General features: G+C 37.4%; 1 protein-coding gene across 1 annotated transcript in view; it reads left to right on the forward strand.

Moving 5' to 3' along the window:
- Positions 1-20,683, forward strand: part of eif2ak4 (eukaryotic translation initiation factor 2 alpha kinase 4) — a 66,578-nt gene that overhangs the window by 27,029 nt on the left and 18,866 nt on the right. Inside the window, exons 22-34 of the mRNA XM_053509339.1 lie at positions 299-374; positions 4,485-4,606; positions 4,849-4,898; positions 5,063-5,231; positions 6,338-6,454; positions 7,095-7,160; positions 8,216-8,389; positions 10,736-10,870; positions 10,969-11,076; positions 11,179-11,307; positions 18,637-18,723; positions 20,351-20,460; positions 20,566-20,624. Coding sequence (XP_053365314.1) covers positions 299-374; positions 4,485-4,606; positions 4,849-4,898; positions 5,063-5,231; positions 6,338-6,454; positions 7,095-7,160; positions 8,216-8,389; positions 10,736-10,870; positions 10,969-11,076; positions 11,179-11,307; positions 18,637-18,723; positions 20,351-20,460; positions 20,566-20,624 — 1,402 coding nt within the window. The remainder of the gene's footprint in view (positions 1-298; positions 375-4,484; positions 4,607-4,848; positions 4,899-5,062; positions 5,232-6,337; positions 6,455-7,094; positions 7,161-8,215; positions 8,390-10,735; positions 10,871-10,968; positions 11,077-11,178; positions 11,308-18,636; positions 18,724-20,350; positions 20,461-20,565; positions 20,625-20,683) is intronic.

Genomic DNA, 20,683 nt, shown 5'->3' on the forward strand with positions numbered 1-20,683 from the left:
ATTGCTTAGAAATCAAAACACTTCATTATATTGCAGTTAACAATATACCTCTGATAAATAACAAAAACTGTGTTAATATTTCTCTCGTACTTAGTTCGACATTATCATACTCCATTAAAGACTTTATTCTGCATTTCCTCTTGGTTAAGTGTATTGTTCTCTCCTCACCCCTAGATGGCTCTATGTAGCTTCTTTGATAAAACCTCATCATCTGGTTCATATAATACCAGCTATGTTTAAACCCCCTTACAGCCACCGTTTCTTAACTGACCCCATGCTGTTTTTTTTCCCTCCCCAGGGCACTTTTAATTTCAACAGTGCAAAGCTGCAGCAGTATGTGTATGAGACAGTCACCAGGGTCTTCAGAAGACATGGTGAGTGACTCACTAAATTAAAAGTGTACTGCATGTTCTTCTGCCTGAGAGCACTTATTTACCTTTTTCAAGTATTGATATACCTCCAGGATAATATAATATATTAATTTATTAATATATTAATTTAAACTAATACAATAAGACAGTTGGAAATCTGCTATCCTTAAACATGTCATTATTTTATTCAGTAGTGCAGTATCACTAATATGTTGCATAGTTCCTTTTATGATAATTCTGAATTCAGCAGTAATACACTGATTTATCGGCACTACATCTGCGGTATTAACTGATGATCACTTTGTTGATTGTCATGAGCCTCTCAACAAATCCAATCATGACCATAGAGGACAAGGGCTGATATTGCGTCTTTTGGTTATTTGCAGCCCGACTCGGTACTACATTCCTCAAATACTAATCAAAACATACTGTGTTGCTTGTTTTACAAGTCAATGAAAATGTCTGTTGTGTGGGAATATTTGACTTCTAAGAGAAAAATCTGTGATTTTCAGTTTGTAAGACATGATTTAGTAATGTTTCAGGAGGAAATACAACAAGCAAGAATTTCAGATTTAATTTTTCTAATTGATTTTGCATTTATATTCAATTAGATTTTATTTATGTTTCACAAAAACGGTTTTACTGGACAGTACAGGTAAAGGATTCTTCTTATTGATTAAATAGCTGTACAGAAGGTTAATGAGCTTTTTACTTATTATAAAAAAAGGTTAAAGATTTTAAAACATTTCAGTTATTTCTGTAATTAAATGTGTTTAAGCACATTGTTTCGCTGGCAAAAATGAAAAAGCATTGGTATTGGCCCAAAATATCTTAATCAGTTCATCCCTAGAATTAATAATAAGAATGTCTCTTTCCAAAATTTTGGAGCTTAAAATGAATGCTGTCATCACAAAATATCTAAAAGATTTTGACAGCTGAGTTTCAGATTTGTTAGTAAATAATAACCAAAAAATTGTTCTAAAGGATATATTAATAATAAAAAAAAAACAACTTTTCAGTTTTTATTTAAATGCAAGTTGTCAGCAGACTTTTAAAGAAAAAAAAATAATAAATCACTTAGGGCATGGCTAATTTGCTTGATTGATTTGACATTTTGAGCCGAGTGTAGACCCTATCAAGCTAGGAGACAGAAAGAACTTGTGTAAGTACTTGCAGATCTGAAGTGCACTCATGTTCTGGTTAATGTGCTGATGAATCCACTTGAGAGCACATATTTTTTAAGACATGATTCTGATGTGCCGCACACAAATATACATACTGTTTTGATGTTTTTTTTTTTTAAGCTTGCAGAGCCTCGACGACTTCTATTCTGAAGTTACCATATATATGTACAGTGTTTTTGGGTTGCAAACCTAGCACACCTTGCTCTTCCCCTACAAGTGCTTTCAACAAGCAGAGCTCAACATGCCCGTTTTAAAACTATCCAATCTATCACATCACACCCTTTTTTTTTTTTATTATCCGGGGCTGTTACCATGGTAAATTGATTATTCATTACTGGGGACAGACTCAATTATAAAACTTTAATGCTAATACCATCATCATCATCATCATCATCATAAGTGCCATTATGCTTCGTTATCTCACAGGTCACTAGCTAAACCCAATCCCTGCTGTAACTAACACAACAGCATCATAGAACTAAAATAGGGACCTCAAAGTGTTTCGTTTGCTTTCTTCGTTTCTTTTTGTTTTGGATATTGTATTAATCTGGTATTGAGCATTGCTGGGAAAATGAGCGAGAAAGGAAGCACTTGTTTTGCTTTTAAATCTGAACACTAACTGTTAGCACTTATATTTGTTTAAAACACTCATGGTAAAATGTTTTCTTCTATTAACGCCATTGTAACTCTGCTGTCAATGTCTGCCTATAGCATAAGCATGGCATACAACTGCCACACAATCGTCTGGCCAAAAAAAGTCAGCATTTCAAAAAGATCATTAGTGAGTGATAATAAATGGATAAATGGAGATCACCTAAACACCTAAAGTTTGATAATAAAAAAATCAACAGTAGTGAAAGCAAAAGCATTTCCATATACACAGTGAGATGTGGATTGGGACTAAACAGCTGTGTAGTCATAAGAAAATCACTTGTTAGTAAGACTAATTAGAGAAAACTCTGTAATAAAAATAAGGCTTGTGGATTGATGAGTCAAGGTTTACCCTATTTCATAGTGTTTTGTGCATCATGGTAAAAAGGGAAGATCATAAAACGAATCATCCATAATGCATAGTGGCTACTGTACAAACCTCAGGAAAGCCAAGATAGAAAGTCAGAGAGTGTTATGATGTGGGGTTGCTTTATGTGGGAATAAAATGAATTCAGCCGATGTCCCGAATGTACTAAATAACCAAGTTATCATGTCTATGGAGTTTTTTTTCCCCTGTGATGGCAGAGACACATTTCATGACTCCAGATTGTGAAAGAGTGGTTCTGGCAGCGTGATTAATCATTTTCACACATAAATGTTTTAAATTGGCCACCACATTGTGTGCTTAATTAAAAAAAGGTGATTGTATGGAATCTTTTTTCATACAGCGACTTGTTGTTTGCCATGCTGTGATTTTAACATATATTATAATCGAGTTTTATATTTTTTGGAATATAATGTGTAGCAGACCATCAGTTAATGATGAAGGTCACAGCTAGTAAAAAACATTGTTTGTTAGAAATCTCTTTGCATACTGCTAAAGTCTTAGAAGTTTTTGCTTTTATAATTTAAATACTACTCTAAAAAAAAAAAGTAGTTCTATTGTTCTTTAAGATTATACAGCTAGTATATATGGTAATGGGGAATGTATATGTTCTGTGTCCTTTCATGAGACAACACTTATGTTTAAGGCCATTAGGTTTTGATTACAGGGTGTTTTGTGTAACTGCCAAAGTTTGCAATTTGTGCAGCGTTTGCTTTATATCCATGCTGAGTAGCGTAACTGTTTCTTTTAATGTGGGGTTATGGGCCTTTGTTTCTCCATCTGTCTTGGATACTAGAAAGTCTTTAATGTTGCCTAATATCAAGATGACTCAATGCTTGCCCCATTGTTTTATGGTAGGATGCTGCTAAGCACAAGAACACGTTTGATTTACAGTAAAAAAGTGAGATTTTCCATTTCGATCTGGGTGTTCCAGAAGATTAGGAAAGCCGTTAATGGTTCCCAGTTTTGTATCTGGGTGTTAAGAGCTGTATTGTCACTTTAAAGCTCACATATTATACTTCTTTTTAAACAAGGCTTTATGGTCTCCAGAATGTCTGTTTAAATTTCCATCTGAAATCCTGTTTAGATCATGTGTTCTAGCATGCTTGATGTTCCTTCTGTTTCACTCCTGTTCAAAACCCGCCTGTTTCAGTGTCTGTAGCTTTATATGAGAATGCCATTTGCGGAAGTGCATTTTCCTACCCATTCAGAACACCATAGAAACGGTTGGGGGGGAAAAACACCCCTTTTAACGCTTTATATTGAGGACCTTATCAGACTTTTCCCACCCATTTTATGTTTTTTTCAACATGCATTTCTGATGAACAAAACAACAAATAATTTCTTCATAGCAACCAAATTATTGTGTGTATATGTAAGAGTATTAATTCATGATGATATCCTTAGTGTTTGGAGATATAAACGTTAAAACTCAGAAGTGATGAAGGCTAAATGCTAACAGCTAACTTACCCAACTTTAGCTCTTAAGAAACAAACAGACCAGAGAAGATATTACATCACTGAACATGATAAATGATGGAATTAGACACAATGGATTTGTTGCTGTTTAAAGCCTATGAAATGGGCTTAAACCGCTTGAGATTCTTCGGGACATTCAGACTGTTTCTCACACTTACTGTACCTTAAAGATTTATCCTGTTTCAGTGTGCAATATAAAGCTACCATCAGCAATGTTAACCTCACTGTGCCTGAATTCATCAAACTTGGCAAACTTAATGTGCTAAACTTTAAAATAAGTGAAGTTAGTTAATTGGTTTTGTACCTTTATTTACAAGAAATTTCATCACAGGTCCCGGTTTAACATGAACGCCTCTCGTACCTGATCTTGTGGTCCATATCAGTCAATCTTGTTTTGTTTCCTCTCTCTCTCAGGGGCAGTAAGGTTACAGACTCCACTCCTCCTGCCCCGGAACAGGAAGCTCTATGAAGGCTGTGAGATAGCGTGCTTTATGGACCATAGCGGCATGCTGGTCACTCTTCCTTATGACCTCAGGGTGAGAGCTCCAGGATGAGCATTTACAATGCATTAAGATGTTCATGATGCTGAAACTGAGCATAATTCTGAATGCATCACTTTAGCTAAAAGGACTGGAAGACTAGTGTAAAAATACAGAACCAGTACTTTACTTTTACTCCAGTTTATTTTTTATCTATACAATGTGTTCATCAGAACCATGCCTGTTAGATTATATTTTGTCTTTACTCTTTTCTTATATATATTTTTTTTATTTACCAGGTCTCATTTGCCAGATTTGTGGCCAGAAATGGTATTTCACACCTCAAAAGGTAAGTTTAAATATACTAGACAGCACAGAAGTGAAAATAAAATATACAGAATAATGCACATTGAAATAAAACCATCTTTTTTAATGCTTATGTGATTCACACAGTGTACAGTGCTGTGTAATCACATCATATGATCATTGTTAATAAGTCCTGATGTTGATCAGGTACTGCATCGAGCGTGTCTTCAGGCCCCGGAAGCTGGACAGAGCTCATCCCAAAGAGCTGCTCGAGTGTGTTTTCGACATTGTTGTGCCTTTGACGAGCAGTTTGCTGCCTGACGCTGAGACCATCTATGCCATCTCTGAGGTTATCCAGGAGTTCAGCGCACTCCAGGTACACAAAGCAATCTATACTGTATGTAGTGAATGGAGTTGGTTTAACACTTGTGAAAATTCTACAGAAGGTATTGTAGATGGGTTTCCAGTGAACCGTAGTGGACCTTACCACAACATGATCCAGGCTTGGTGTAATCTTGAGATGTATGTTAGAAAGTATGGCATGACAGAGTTTCTGAAAAATCCTAACCAGCTACAAAATTTTAATCCATACTGGGACTTGTAAAATCTCGTTGCAGAAGAAAAAACAAACATACTGTATCTTAAGTAATTCGAAGGTGGATTGTAGTAGTTTTTGGGTATTTAATGCCTCTTCTTAATGCATCATATAGTCAGAAAAGGTCACAAATTTCTTGTTTGTTTATTTCTTGTTTCTCATATCACCAAAATGAGAATGGGTTCCCTGTTGAATTTAGTTCCTAAAGTACAGTTCACTACATAAGTACATTTAAGTTGAACATGCGGCAGTTAGATCACATGTCTGGCGTACATTGTCACGTGTAAGCATCCCAGGATGTCCGGAAGAAAGCGTATAAGCAGTGGGGATGAAGCTGGTTCTGCTAATAAGCACTTATTAATTAAGCAATATTAATGAAGACAAAAGTGAAGATAATTGAGAGAATGGAGCGAGGTGAAAAGATGGCAGACATTGCTCATTATTTGAACCTGAATCGTTAAACCTTCAATATGAGTCTAAAGAGCAAGGACAAGATCATGAAACATGTTAGTTTTGTACTGTGTATAGCCAACTGTATTCGTATCCTAGTACCTAGACAATGTTTTTTGGACTTACGAACAAATTGGACTTATGGAAGAGCTCCCAGAATGGAACTTGTTCATATGTAGGGGACTGTAAACTCTAGGTGATTATGTAACGTCACACAGTCCAAGACGTGACCAAGAACCTTTAAGAATTTTAATTCGCCACAGTTCTGCATTTCAGGAATGTGGGAAAGGTTCCGTACTGATAAAGATACCAGCTTACCTAATGTGTGGCTTCTCAGTTCTTTGGATTAATCAGGAATTTTTCAAAGGGGAACGTTACAATATGGTCAAGCATAAGTAGTTCATGTGAATGGTTTTGTGTCTCATGCTGCCTTGCAGGAAAGAAATTACACTCTCTATCTGAACCATACCAGTCTGCTACGAGCCATTCTGCTGCACAGTGGTGTGCCAGAAGACAAGCTAAACCAGGCTTCCAGTATTCTGTGTGATGCAATGGTAAGCTCAGACACACACACTGACACTTTGGTGAGCGAGTTTATACCAAAACTGTTTACTTCCCCAAATTTGTGCCAGGTCTGTTATGTTAGGATTAAATCATGCCCGGGTGTGGTGCTGTAGTAAAGCATGATGCTGTTATGAGTTAAGCATTTATTTCTCTTTTTTTTAAAGATTAAGGATTAAGATGTTAAGTTCTCTTAACATCTACTGTCCGAGCTGTCACACACTACTCTCAGGGCTGCCGTTATAAAAAAACAATCAACACCTGTTGATCAATTATAATCATGAATTCAACAGCACATTGATATCGCTGAAAAAGAAAGAAGGTTTAGTTTAAATCTTTTTTGTGACAGCAGCTGATGTTTTCCATGACACATTTGTTATTGTTACACATTGTTTTTCAGTGATTTTTAAGACCCATGCAGAGGTTGAGCTCAGTATGTTACATATAGCTTGCTTTTGCAACACTCGTGCCCTCTACGCAGGAATCTACAGCACAGATGATATTTGTATGTTTTTCTTTTTAGCTCACAGTTCAAACAGTTCACTTATTTGCCTATGGCTTTAATTTGCTCCCTCAATGTACTGTATTTTTATGACATAACTTCTCACTTTCAATATCTCTCTTTCTCAACAGAGTGAGAAACTGACGAAACGCGAGGTGGAGGCCAAGTTCTGCAATCTGTCTCTGTCTAATAACAGTGTATGTAAGAGGAATCTTAAGTCACAGCATCTTAAGTCCCAGATCTAAGTATGCTAAGTATTTCAAGATCTAAACTCGTAGGTCTTTCATGTACACCATCAGGGAAGAAGAAAATCCATTGGTGGGATATCCTGGTCATTTAGTAGATTCAAGTAGTCAGCCAACTTCATATTATTGCAGATAATAACACTGCCTCTAGTGGCATGTACAGTGGCCACTATGTAGGACGGATTCATCTGTTTATGCGCTCCGTTCTTACTTTAACGCGATCAATCTGAACTGATCAGACCACATTGTTCTATTGCTCCAAAGTCCAAACTTTATGCTCCCTATCAAGTTGAAGCCTTTCCCCCCTGATTAGTCTCCCCAACAAGTGGTTTTCCTATGGCTGCATGGCTGTTCAGTCCCAATGCTGTGAGTGTATGTGGGAATGCTCTTATCTTTATTATTAAACATAGCTGTGACTTTTTTCCGGAATGAGATTTTTCCAACCACATTTGTTCCACGACATCGATGAATTAGCGTTAAGTTTTCAGGTTTAAATAAGGCATTACTAAAGGACTCAATACTTAGATCATTTCTTTGCTAAGCCAATAATCTAACCCTTTGGTGACTGTTTGTGGCCAGGCAGTATATATAGAAATATTTGGTGATCCTAGTTCTAAGTTATTGTTAAATGCAGAGAAATTAGATGTGGTTGTATACACACACACACAGTATATAAAATCTGAAACCTAAGGGAAGCAACCATATTTTACTACATTTCCCCCCTTTTTAATTCGATATGTAATTTAAATAAATTGTCGTAATCTGAATATTTATTTTTTATATTGTAGTACATTAGCTATGGAAAAAAACATCACAAGTTGACTATTCTGTAAATACATGGTGAATAACTTAATTCTGTGTTTACTTCTAAGATCTTTCTTCATCTGTTCAGGATCATATTGAATAACTGTTTAGGAGTGAATTGAATAAGGCACAAGGCTTTTATTTATTCTGTACGTCTTGACATGGTAAACTGAGACTCATGTTCAGCGTGCATTTCTGTGCAGTTGCAGATGCTCTATAAGTTCATAGAGCAGAAGGGAGAGCTGCGGGAACTCGTTCCTCTCATCAACTCGCTGACCAAACAGAAGACTGCTGCAGTCACACAGCTGGCCAAGCAAGGCCTCAAAGATCTGGAGGAGCTTACAGGTCTGCTCAAAAGACTAGCAGTTAAAATACAGGTACAGGCTTTGCATAAAGTACATTTGATATTATGTGTTTTTTTTCTGTTTTTTTTTTTTGGATGAAAGCGTGACAAAAGCAGATTCAGCTGTTTTGAAAAATGACACTCTTGATGGTTGTATTGAATATGAGCTGTTTGGTGAATATGAGCTCTGACACCAACGAAACTAAATTAAAACGTTAAAATTTAAAAAGTAAATAATGAAAATGAATGTACAGTATGTAAGATCATCATGCCTTACATGGGTTTTTATGATGTGAACCATATTATACAATAGTTAGTTCCAACATATACAATTAGTATGGTAATAATACATGGTAACAGTACTGGGATGTTAGACTATGTATCACTCTGCGTCACATGTGTTCTAATAACTGTTAATTACACCGTTGTTAACTGTCTGTCAATGCATGGATGAAAGTAGGTCAGTACTGAGGGGAGAGCAGCTACCTGCCAAAAAACACATTGAAAACCATTCATGGAAGTGGTATTAGCAAGAAAACGCATCTCATAATGTTATGTCATCTTAAACAACACTTCTATTTAGTCGTTTCTGAATTCAGCGAGCTACAAAAATAACTATCTTCTACCACAAGGTTGAATCCCAATGCCTCCCCTAACCAGAGCTTTACAGGACTGTCCACCATCTTTTAGGTTTATGTTCCTCACCGATTTACATGATACCAGGAAGAATGACAAACTACTTACATTCCTGTAACTTACATTAACTATTGGTCACCAGTTAGTGTTGGTTATTTCGCCAGTTAAAGTGGATATATATTCAGCAAAAAAAAGAAAGGTCCCTTTTTCAGGACTGTGTATTTCAACAATAATGTTGTAAAAATTCAAATAACTTTACAGATCTTCATTGTAAAGGGTTTAAACAATGTTTTCCATGCATGTTCAATTAACCATAATCAATTAATTAACATGCACCTGTGGAATGGTCGTTAAGACCTTAACAGCTTACAGTAGGTAGGCATTTAAGGTCACAGTTCTAAAAACGCAGAACACTAAAGAGACTTGTCTACCAACTGTGAAAAACACCCAAAGAAAGATGCCCAGGGTCCCTGCTCATCTGCGTGAACGTGCATTAGGCATGCTGCAGGGAGGCATGAGGACTGCTGATGTGGCTAGGGCAATAAATCGCCATGATCGCACTGTGAGACGCCTAAGACGGCGCTACAGGGAGACAGGAAGGACAGCTGATCATCCTCGCAGTGGAAGACCACGTGTAACAACACCCGCACAGGATCGGTACATCCGAATATCACACCTGCGTGACAGGTACAGGATGGCCACAACAACTGCCCGAGTCACACCAGGAACACACAATCCCTCCATCAGTGCTCAGACTGTCCGCAATAGGCAGTCCATGAGGAGGAGATGCACTGCAGTACTTCAAGCAGCTGGTGGCCACACCAGATACTGACTGGTACTTTTGATTTTGAGACTCCCTTCATTCAGGGACACATTGTGAAACATTTTTAGTTTATGTTTTATGGTGTTGACTCTTTTAGTGTTCATACAAATATTTACACATTAAGTTTACTGAAAGTTAAAACAGTTGAAAGTCAGAGGACGTTTCTTTTTTTGCTGAGTATATATTGGCAATAGCAATAATACACAAGAGTTTGTGCTGTTGTCCTGGATATAAGCATGGCTGTCATGTCTTTGACACTACGGTTGCACCCTCATGCCTATGATTGCATCACAGTCGTAATGATTTCCAGTACAACAGCTTTCCATCACATGTGATATTGCTTAAATACAAGTCAAGAGACATTATCAGTCAGTCTTATAGACCTTTTGCCTCAGAGGATACCACTCCAAAAACAAGTCCACAAATTCCCCGCATACATTGTGTAGTGGGTAAGTAACAGGCACAGGGTGCATAATACAGCCTTCTATCATATATCAAAAGGCATGGAAGGAAAACAAAAGTATCACATATTGATATATATATATATAAATCGTGTAGAATGGAATTTGGTAGGCTCTGAGCTTTTAACTACAACCATAAACATCCCAGAGGCATTAAAGGGATAGTTTGGATTCCTTAAAGTCATACTCATGTATTTGTGGTGCATACAGTAGAAGTGTTCAGGTCTGTCTTAAATCAAAATTGAAGTGCATAGCAGTACTTTACAATAGGTCTTCGTCATCATAATTTTTTTTTTCTGCTCTGCACTGGAATGTGAGTACCATGAGAGTAATCTGAGCCAAATTGCACAACACTCGTTCTGTGCAAAAATGTATGTTCCTCCATATTGTAGACGGATGTTAACCCTAGGACTGACCTCTTTTTTTTTACTAAGCAGTAGAACTTTTTGCTGGGTTGCAGGTGGTGGTCAATCTGGGCCTTGTCTACAAGGTGCAACAGCACTGCGGGGTCCTCTTTCAATTTGTGGCCTTCATTAAGAAACGCAAGCGTACCGTTCCTGATATAATAGCGGCTGGAGGACGTTATGACCACCTGGTAGGTCAAACGTACACAAACTGTGTTAAGAATCTGTAAGTCGCACTGTTTAACTCTTCACCTGGTGTTCTAAAACTTGCTTTTAACTCCTCACTCAGATCCTGGACTTCCGGGGACCAGCAGCCACCGCTCCCGTGGCCTCAGCGGTGGGGGCGAGCATAGCCCTCGATAAGATCTGTATTGCTGTGGCAGCCATGGAAGAACCGGTGAGAATGGTGCAGCGTTTCCTCTGTCGGGTTTATCTTATGGGTTACCTGTGAGCATGCCTGTGTCTGATCGGCTGAGTTGTGTCTTATCTGTCTCCACAGCCTCCTGTAAGCTCGTGCGATGTGCTGGTGGTCCCTGTAGGCCATACATCAATGAGCAGAGCCGTAAATGTCATGCAGAAGCTCTGGACTGCTGGAGTGTCGGCCGATCTGGTTTGCGATGTGTCACAGGTCAGGGGTTAGACATTTGACCCAGGATTCAGGGAGGTGTGAAATTCACACATCTGTCTTGGATTAGGGTTTTGTTAGCCCAATTTTATTACTTAATCACTCAACTGCGGCATATAATTTAGTAACTGAAATAAAGCTAAAGTTGTGTATACACTGTTTGATATTTCTTCCAGGCTAGGTTTTTTGGCGAAGACTAAAATTGCACATAGTAATGGAGTTTTTCTGGCTTGGGTTGAGATCAATGATCATTCAGTACAGAACATAATGCCATGTGATTGGCACTGGTGACCGATTTGGTGTCACTGTGACCAAAAACAGCTGACACCTAAGATATGGCACTTTATTTGCTATTTGTACACATACCAACAGTCTAAATGCTTTGGAATTTCTTTGTGCAGAAACTCTGAGTCAGTGTTTGAAAAAATAAAAGTAGAGTGAACACACAATACAATAATAAATAGTAGGATGATTTAAGCTTTCAGACTATAACACACTATAACAATTATCTAGTACAACATGGTCCCCAGACATCAAATTATTGTACTTGTATTGTAATTGTGACCAATTATTGTACAAATTTTTAAATTGAGAAGGTATAATTGCACATTTAATGTCGCATTTTTTTTACATTGCACTTTGTTCTTTGATCATAAATAGGTGAAGGATATTTACTCAATCCTGCACCAGATACATGTATTCTGGTTATAGTAGTGGGTCTTTTTATAATGGAGATAAAAACTTTCAACCGTTGTCTAAAATCCACCAAATAAACAACATACACAGAACTGACAGGGCCGCTACATGTGCAATATGCTAATGAGAAGGAAAATAATTCTTATTACCCATAGATCAGTTTGAAGAATGTTTATTTGTAGCGCTGTGATTATTTCCTGCGAAAGCCTGGAATGATGTCAGAAGATCATAATTTCTTAAATTACAGATTCTGCCATTGAAGGATCTGCCATGTATAAGACTACTGTACATTAAAAGGTTATTACACAGCCTGGTATAGTTTTTAGACCTTTTTTTCTCGTATAGAAAGACGCAATCAGCTTTCAGTGTAAAACAGGCTTTAACAGAAAAAATATGAATTAAGAGGTTATTATACACGGATGAATAAATGTGTTAAATGTGTATGTCAGTGGGTATTTATTAGTGTGGTGTGTTAGTGCTAATAGAGTAGAGAGTTTGCGTTCTGTTGCCATGGATCCAACCCCTTTATGCACGTCTATTGTGCTCCCTCATCAGTGCCAAGTAGCTTTGCCTTAACACCCAAATTACTCACTCCCTGTTTTTGCTCTCTAGTCCACTCTCATTCTTATTACTCACATTATCTTCCCATCATTTGTGACGCAGTTCAAATTGCTATCATTATTTATTTAGTTTTTTTTTTTTTTAATCTCGGTTCCACAGTTGTTATGTTGGCCTTCGTCTGTGATTCCGCACTCCTTGTTAATCTGGTTTTATTTATATGCTCTGTAGTGTATCTTGGCAGACTCTTAGCTTCGCAATCGCTCAATTTTGTGTCCTACCTCCGAGTCCAAAATCAACACTATCTAATTGTCTTTTCTGTCCCATTATAGTTTTCTTTGCCTGGAAATGGATTATGCTGGTCCAAAATATGACTCTGCTCTGAAGTAATAGTTCTAACACGAGTACAGTGAGAGTTGAATCTTAGCAGCAGTAGACATGAGTGGCAGATAAATAATTAAAAACAGTCGGACGGGGTGTGGAGTGTTTGGGACTGATTTAAGACCAGTTTTCAGACCAAACAAAGCCTGGTTATGAAGCCCATTTGCTGAAGGTGAAATGTTCTGAATGCTGTCCAAGTACTCTGTGCCATGTGAAGCCTCACCACAAAAACATAAGTCTCATAAGTGCTGTGTTTTGCATTCTGTACATCAATATCGAATCAATCCAGAAGCCAGCTTTTTAAATTGTTGTTAGCAAGCGTGTTAGGAGCCTCATTATTAACGATAGGTGAGCTAGCATTATAATAAGGCTGCTAACATTCTGTATATAGCTGCTAGTTAATATCGACTGCTCTTGCAAGTGGATAATGATCATTCTTTAACTTGGCTGCTGATGGGGCATTGGGAAAAAAAAATTCATTTAAGGAAGATATTGCTTGTATAAGTTTGTAACAAGTAGGTTGTGGATTAGGTTAAAGAGAGAGTTCATATTTTGTTCAGGTCTGTCTTAAATCAAAATTAATGTGCATAGAAGTACATTACAAAAGGTTTGGGTAATCATACAGTATGTTTTCCTGCTCTGTATACCGAGTGTGAAATATGTCACCCGGAATGTGAGTTCAGTGTAAATAATTGGGGCCAAATTCCGCAACCCTCGTTCTGTGCAAAAATGCATTCCGGACTTCTGCTGAGACTTACTGAGCTAAATTCAGTTGCTATCTTTCAAAGTGACTGGTTTTCATTGGCAGTCATTCAGTTCTTTGCACAAAACTGAAATACATTAACTTTTAAAGGATACCTATTTAGTGCATAAGCTTATGTTACTTTCTGTTATTATTTTTGGACCAAAAATGCACCTCGAACATTTGGGTTGGGTAGCTGTATTTCAGCCGTCCTCTGTTGGGATTAACTTCATGGAAGTCATGTGACCGTAAAAGGTCTATACTTTATGTACGCTATGTTCCTACATATTGTAGATCGAAGTAAACAGTAGTTGGTATCTTTTAAAGTTTGTGTATTTGGTACAGATTTGACTGTTTTCTTTTCCCCAGAAATATGCACCCAAGCTAAAATAATTGCTATTATTTATTTATAAATTTTTTTTATATTTATAATTATAACAACCAAAATCTATGGTAATGCACTTAATTAAACCTCAATTTTAATTTAAGACAGACTTGGAAAAAAATCTGAACCGTCCCTTTAAGGCAATCCAATTTGACACGGTGTGTGTTTGTTTGTTTTATTATTATTTTTGATATAGTCATCTGTAAAGTTAGTGCCTCTTCTTTTAATTATATGTTTTTTGGGTGGATCATTTAGATGTGTGTTAACACAATGTCAAGAGGAAGAGTCATAAGCAGTCGTTTTAGAGAAGCAGTTGTTTCTGCACATCATTTAAAATCAATTAGGAGTTCAGCATTCTACTGTGAGAGAGATTAATTACAAGTGGAAAGCATTCAAGACTTTCCAATCTTCCCAAGAGTGAATGTCTTTTCTTTTCATTTTGTAAAGCTGCTTTGAGACAATGACTATTGTTAAAAAGCACTATATAAATAAAATTGAATTGAAATGAATGTCCCAGCACATTTACCTTTGCAATGCTCAGAGGAAACCCCGGAGCTACATATCAGACCATACAGGCCTCAGTGAGCATGTAAAATGTTAAAGTCCATGACGGCACAATTAGAAGAAGACTGAACAAGTATGGTTTGTTTGAAAGAGTGGCCAGGAAAAAACCTTTTCTATCTAAAAATAACATGGAAGCACTACAGAGGTTCACTAAACAGCATCTGAACAAACCACAAGGCTTCTGGAATAATGTCCTGTGGACAGATGAGACCAAAGTGGAGTTCTTTTGGACCTAATGCCCACTGTGGTGTTTGGTAAAAAAAAAAAATTTCACTCCTTGGTATACCAGAGTATTCTAGAGGCAAATGTGAGGCCATTTGTCTGACAGCTAAGCCTTTGCTGTCATGCAACAGGACACTTATCTAAAGCAGTGGTCCCCAACCCCCACGGAAAGAATCAAAAATATATATGGGATTTTTAAAATCCCATTTTATTGACTATCAGAGTCTGGTGAGTGTTTTATTTAAAAAAAAAATCTGATCGTTTCTTATTTGCTTCCATCTGCTCATCGCAATATATGATTCACATGCTCCTAGCCCAGTGGGCTCTGTGTGATAATAAATGGGGCCTTACAAGTGTGTTTGAAGCCTCTTTAACTCTGCTGACTCTCTGGATCAAAACCAAGGCAGAATAACCTAAAGTCTTTACAAAAGCACAAAAAAATCCTGCTTTCATTTTCAACAACCTATCTTTATAAGACGGGATTGCCTGCAGTGACGGCAATGAAAATGAAATTACCGAGCAGACTGGACATGAGGAATACACTTCAGGTGTCATTGAGGTCACATGGATTCTGTGTTCTGGTATGTTGTATATATTATGCACTTTATTATACTTTGTTACAAGCGAGCGATGGCCGGTCGGCAGAAGACTGTCTGTGGTGTCAAAAAGGTCTACATCTAAATGGCTGGAGAAAAAAAAATCAAGGCTTTGGAATGGCCTAGTCATAGCCGAGAACTCATCTCAATTGAAACGCTGTGGAGAAAATGCTTAAGAGAGCTGTGCATAAGCGAATGCCTGAAAACCTCAATAATCTTAATAAATCTTAAAGAATGGACCAACATTCCTCCACAACGATGAGGGACTGATGACGTCATACAGTATGATTAATTCAAGTTATTGCTGCCAAATGTGTATTTACAAGCTATTGAATCATGGGGGAATTTGCCAGTATGTTTTTTTTTTTTTTTTTTTTGGCTTTATTTTATTTATAAATAATGACAATGTGAAGAAGTTATACGTTGTACGTCTGAGGTTGTACTGTATTTGTCTTGTAGTAAGACCTGCCACGATCAGATGATTATTTTTTTTTGTTTGTATTTTCATGAAAACATATAGAATTAAAAGAAGGCACACTAACCTTTACTCGACTGTAAGTAAATTACATATTTGCATTGGCATGCAATTATTGGTATTATTATAGCCTCAGATTCCTGTTCTTGGCTGAGCTGCTTTTCTGTACACCGTGGTTGTAAAGAGTTTCATTGGCTATATCTTCCCTGGCAGCTCAAACTAGTTTGCCATTCTCCTCTGATCTCTCCTATCAGCCTGGTCCTTCCACCCACAGAACTCCCTCAAGTCAGTTACTGAAAATGAAATCTAGACGTGAGATAGTGTTGTGTGTAAAATTCCCACGAAATCAGCACTTCCTGAAACACTCACATCAACACCAACAATTTAAAGTCGCATAAATGACGTCCTCCATTCTGATATTTAATGTGAACATTAGTTTAAGCTCTAGACCGGTCTGCATGACTTTATCTATTGCACTGCTGCCAGATAATTGGCTGATGAGACAACTGCATCAATGACCATGTGTAAAGGTTTTTCCTAAAAAAATGATTCTGAATGAATCTCATAAAAGTTGCATAAACACTAAGAGTGATTGATGTAGTGCGGCGCTACACAGTTCACATTTTATGCCAAGATTTCCCTTTAAAGATAATGTGAAACAGAAACTGGACTGCATTTTCTTTTACTATCTAACCTTGTTTTTCAGTAAAACAGTATATTTAAGTGAGATGGGGGCGTGTCTCTGCCAGTAGCCATCACATTAATGTACCCAAAAATCTGAAACGGTGCCGGTAGAGAGGAAAGTCATTGTCAATTAGTGGAAGATTATAGACAAAACAAATACGTTCCATCATTTGTGTTGTTAGTACAAATTAATCTCAACTGAACACATCACGACCAGGGTCATGACCTAATAAAGAAGAAAGATCAGTTTAAAGTGATTTTGTCTTTGGCTAAGCAGTGGATTTGGCCAGCCAGGCTGCGCTGACCTCATTCCTAGCCAGACAGGTAAAATGTGTGGCATGAGCAAAGCTGAGGCTAGAAACAGTACAGCGTTCTGTTTATTAAACCAGAACCTTCACTACTCAGCAACAGCTGTTGGATGGTCTTTAGGGTTGGTGGGTTGGGCTGTGGGTGCTAAGTGCAGCTCTGAGCCACACTGCACGGAGTGACGTCTGCACCGCAGTCACTGAGCCAGATGCAGACGTCACACAGCAGATGTGATCGTGATACAACAGCCAGATACAAGCATTGCATGAGTGTGTGTGAGACCCACACACAGACACATGTTCGCTAGCCAGCAAGCCTTGCACTGCCCATTGTAGGAATACGTAGAATTAGGCATGTATGAACGTTTTTCATGAGAGTCTGTGGTTAAATCAGGCCACACGTTCATTAATGCTGCTCGCTTTTATTTACACAAGATACGATAATCCTAATACCTGTACTGTGTGTGGTTTTGGAATATTGAAACAGTTATGCAATAAAGTAAAGTCTAAAGTAAAGTGAATACTGTGAGTAATTTCAGTAAGTAAAATATGCAAACATAAGTTAATTAAGTAAAGGACATGAGCCAAGTATAAAAAACTCTGGTTAAGTTAGCAAAGGATGCAGGCTAAGCTAGAAAAAGACACAAGTTAAGTTAGTAAAGCATTAAATGTTAAGTTGGCAAAGAACGCAGGCAATGTTGGTAAAAGGAACTGGGCTAATTTAGCAACGGACGCAAGTTAAGCTAGCAAAGCACTCTAGGTTAAGTTAACGTAGGGCAAGGGTTAATAAATAGTAATAAAACAGTAATTTAAGAAAAAGAATAAGGATCCAAGGATATAAAAAATGTTTAGCCGTTCATCTCTACGGTACACTAATACTAGTAATACTACATTTAAATCAATTTAGCATGCACTTTCTTTCAGTTTTGCAATGGCTTATGTGCCTATACACATACTGTACGTGTTATATATGTTAAATGTACATGGTTTATGTGCAGCTGTGCCTATCCGGGTCAAACGAGCATTTAGAACTTATTATTAATTGTAATAAAGCATGTATAGAAACAGACAGTGTGTGTCTGTTTACAAAACTTAAAAAATAAGAGTAATTAATTGTTTGTCACATTGTGGTGTTACAACTTGTGCTGAAGCTGCATCATGACAAGTTACCTGTACAGACCTCTGTGTCATGACTGGGTTGCCTGTTTCCTACCCAAACATGGTGCTGTTCTGTGCAAGTCGGTTTTAATGGCGCTAATTGGACAGCAGGCCACACTTGGGTGTCTTATCAGGGTCTCTTACATCTGTCTGTGCTGCTTGTCAGCTGAGTAACAACACTCACCATATGACTTCCCATTAGTGGCACTTAACGTGCTTGTGCAATGATGCGCATCTGCCTTTTACACAAAGCGAATATACAGTGAAATCGGAGGACGTTATGGAAGTAAAGCTATCTTAAAAACGAATGTGATTTATTAAAGTAATGATACAGTATTGGACAAATAAAAAAACTAAATGAAAAAAGTCAAACTCTAAGTGAGCATTATAATAATAATAGTGATAATGTCGCTGCTTGAGAGTCTGGTTTATGTCTGCACATATTCTCTCTTTGTAAATGTATCAGTCTGTTTGTATGTGAGTGGGGTTAAGACACACTCCTGTTTCCTGTTTAGAGTGGCTGAGGATGAATACTAAATAATAAATATTCTTTCTATGTGTTTCAGTCTCAAGAGGCTCTCCTGGATTACTGCAGGCTTGCCGGCATTACATTCATGGTTCTGGTCTCTGACAAAGAGGGCACCTATGTTAAAGTAAGTGTTTCATTCCATATTGATGCTTTTAGGTCATAAGGTCTTTGTCGATCAAGAGAAAAAAATGTAAATATATTAGTTATCCCAAGAGACAAGTAAATAAATTTGAGAATGCTATAAAGATTTGTTTGCCTGCGAACGTGAGGCTGAAATGTTTTTATCATACTGGGAATTAGGCTAAAAGTAGTAGCAGATGTACTTAGTTAAGTACTTTAAAGGGGACCTATTATGCAAAAATCACTTTTTCGTCATCGTCAGAGATTATGTTGGGTCTCTAGTCAGTAAGAACAAAGAGAAAACTTCACACATTTTTTTTTTATTGGCCAGGGCGTAAACCAATTAGGTTTTACTCCTATTGTGACCTCATATAAGATGTCTTAACTCAGCTTGTTGCACAGGTTGTGTGTTCCCAGGTGTGCCAGGTCAGCAATAGCTAATTCACAAAGACACAGGGAATGGTGAAATAAAGGAGGTTTGAGGTATAAAAGAATGCATAATCTAAGGTTTATTTCAGCCTTAGAATTAACACACACACACTTTGGTGCAGCTCTTGGACCTATTTTCACTTGTTAAGAATATAGAAAAATATGGGAACTTTAATACAAACTGAAGTGTAAGATTATCTTTTTTATTTGACTTTGTGTCTTCAAAAAGGTTAACAAGTTGCTGTCAATGTCAGCAATGTAAAAAATGTTGAACAGTCTTTTGGCTATAAGCGTTTGCGTTCTGTTCTCAGATCCCATGCTTTGTTTTCATGAGTTTACGCAGTGTCTCCAGATGCCCATGTGTTCCTGATTCTGAGAAGATCATGCGTCAACTATGTCTGACAAATAGCCCTAATTAAACCTACAAAACTAAAATAAATAGCCAGGCAGTGTCTTGTCTTACGCATATATTTAAAAATTAAACCTTTGAACCCAAAATGTATAAATGTATGTAACTGACCGTGATATGTTGCTCTGGCTGAATTCTGGCGAAACCTTTTTAATTTTTCATAGGATCCCTTCCTGAATAGGCCTTGCTGGTTAAAGAGCCAGTTCCAATCTCATATTTTACTGTTTCTTTCTGAGTTATGACAGCTCGCTGAATTTCCCTAAAGTATGTGTGTGTATAAATGTCAGCTACAGCTAAAATAATAATGCTTTTTTTTTATACCTATTTCAGTCCTCCTCTAAATGTGCTATTTCAGTGTTTAGCAAAGTTGAGCAATAAGCCGCAGAGGAGGGTATCTTCTTATGAGGTCACATTAGGAGGAATATCTAATTGGCTTGTTAAAGCCCCAGTCAATAGAAAAATGTCACTTTTTTGTTTGTACACACACACACACACACACACACACACACACACACACTGGTGACCCATCTGTCTAAAAATGACGTGATAATGTTTTGTATAACAAATCTAGGTTCAATATTCCCACACAAAAAGGAAACCCATAGAGGTGTTTCAGTAACTAAAAAAAAATGATGAGATGAGGGGAAAATGATGTCATGTATCACTGATATGCTTTTAAAGGTTAAATAGTGCACTTGTAGTGTTTTGAGGTACCCTTTATTATATTCGTGTTATACAGATGTTACACTTCTTTGATCTAAATTCTTCCTTTTTTTGGAATATCGTGCTGTAGGTGAAATCTTTTGAGAGGGACCGACAATTAGAAAAGAGGATCCCGGAATCAGACTTGGTGGATCACATCATCCAAAAATGCCGAACCAAACTCTCTGATGAGAGAAGCCGGTGAGTAACACCCCTCTGTGTTTTTATACTTTATATCGTCACACCTCCAAGTTAGCAGCACAAGATTTTTAAAAAATGTTGTTTTCTGTCTTGATTTTTTTCCAGAGAGGTATCGGAGGGAGGTTCTCTCCAGAATCCAAAGGGATCACTCCTGTTAAACTCGGGTATCAACTTTCTTACACTGCCTCTGTTGTTGTTTTGCCTGAGAAGCAGGGGGCACGCT

The sequence above is a fragment of the Clarias gariepinus genome, chromosome 13 (genome assembly GCF_024256425.1).
Source record: "Clarias gariepinus isolate MV-2021 ecotype Netherlands chromosome 13, CGAR_prim_01v2, whole genome shotgun sequence".
NCBI classification, from domain to species: domain Eukaryota; kingdom Metazoa; phylum Chordata; class Actinopteri; order Siluriformes; family Clariidae; genus Clarias; species Clarias gariepinus.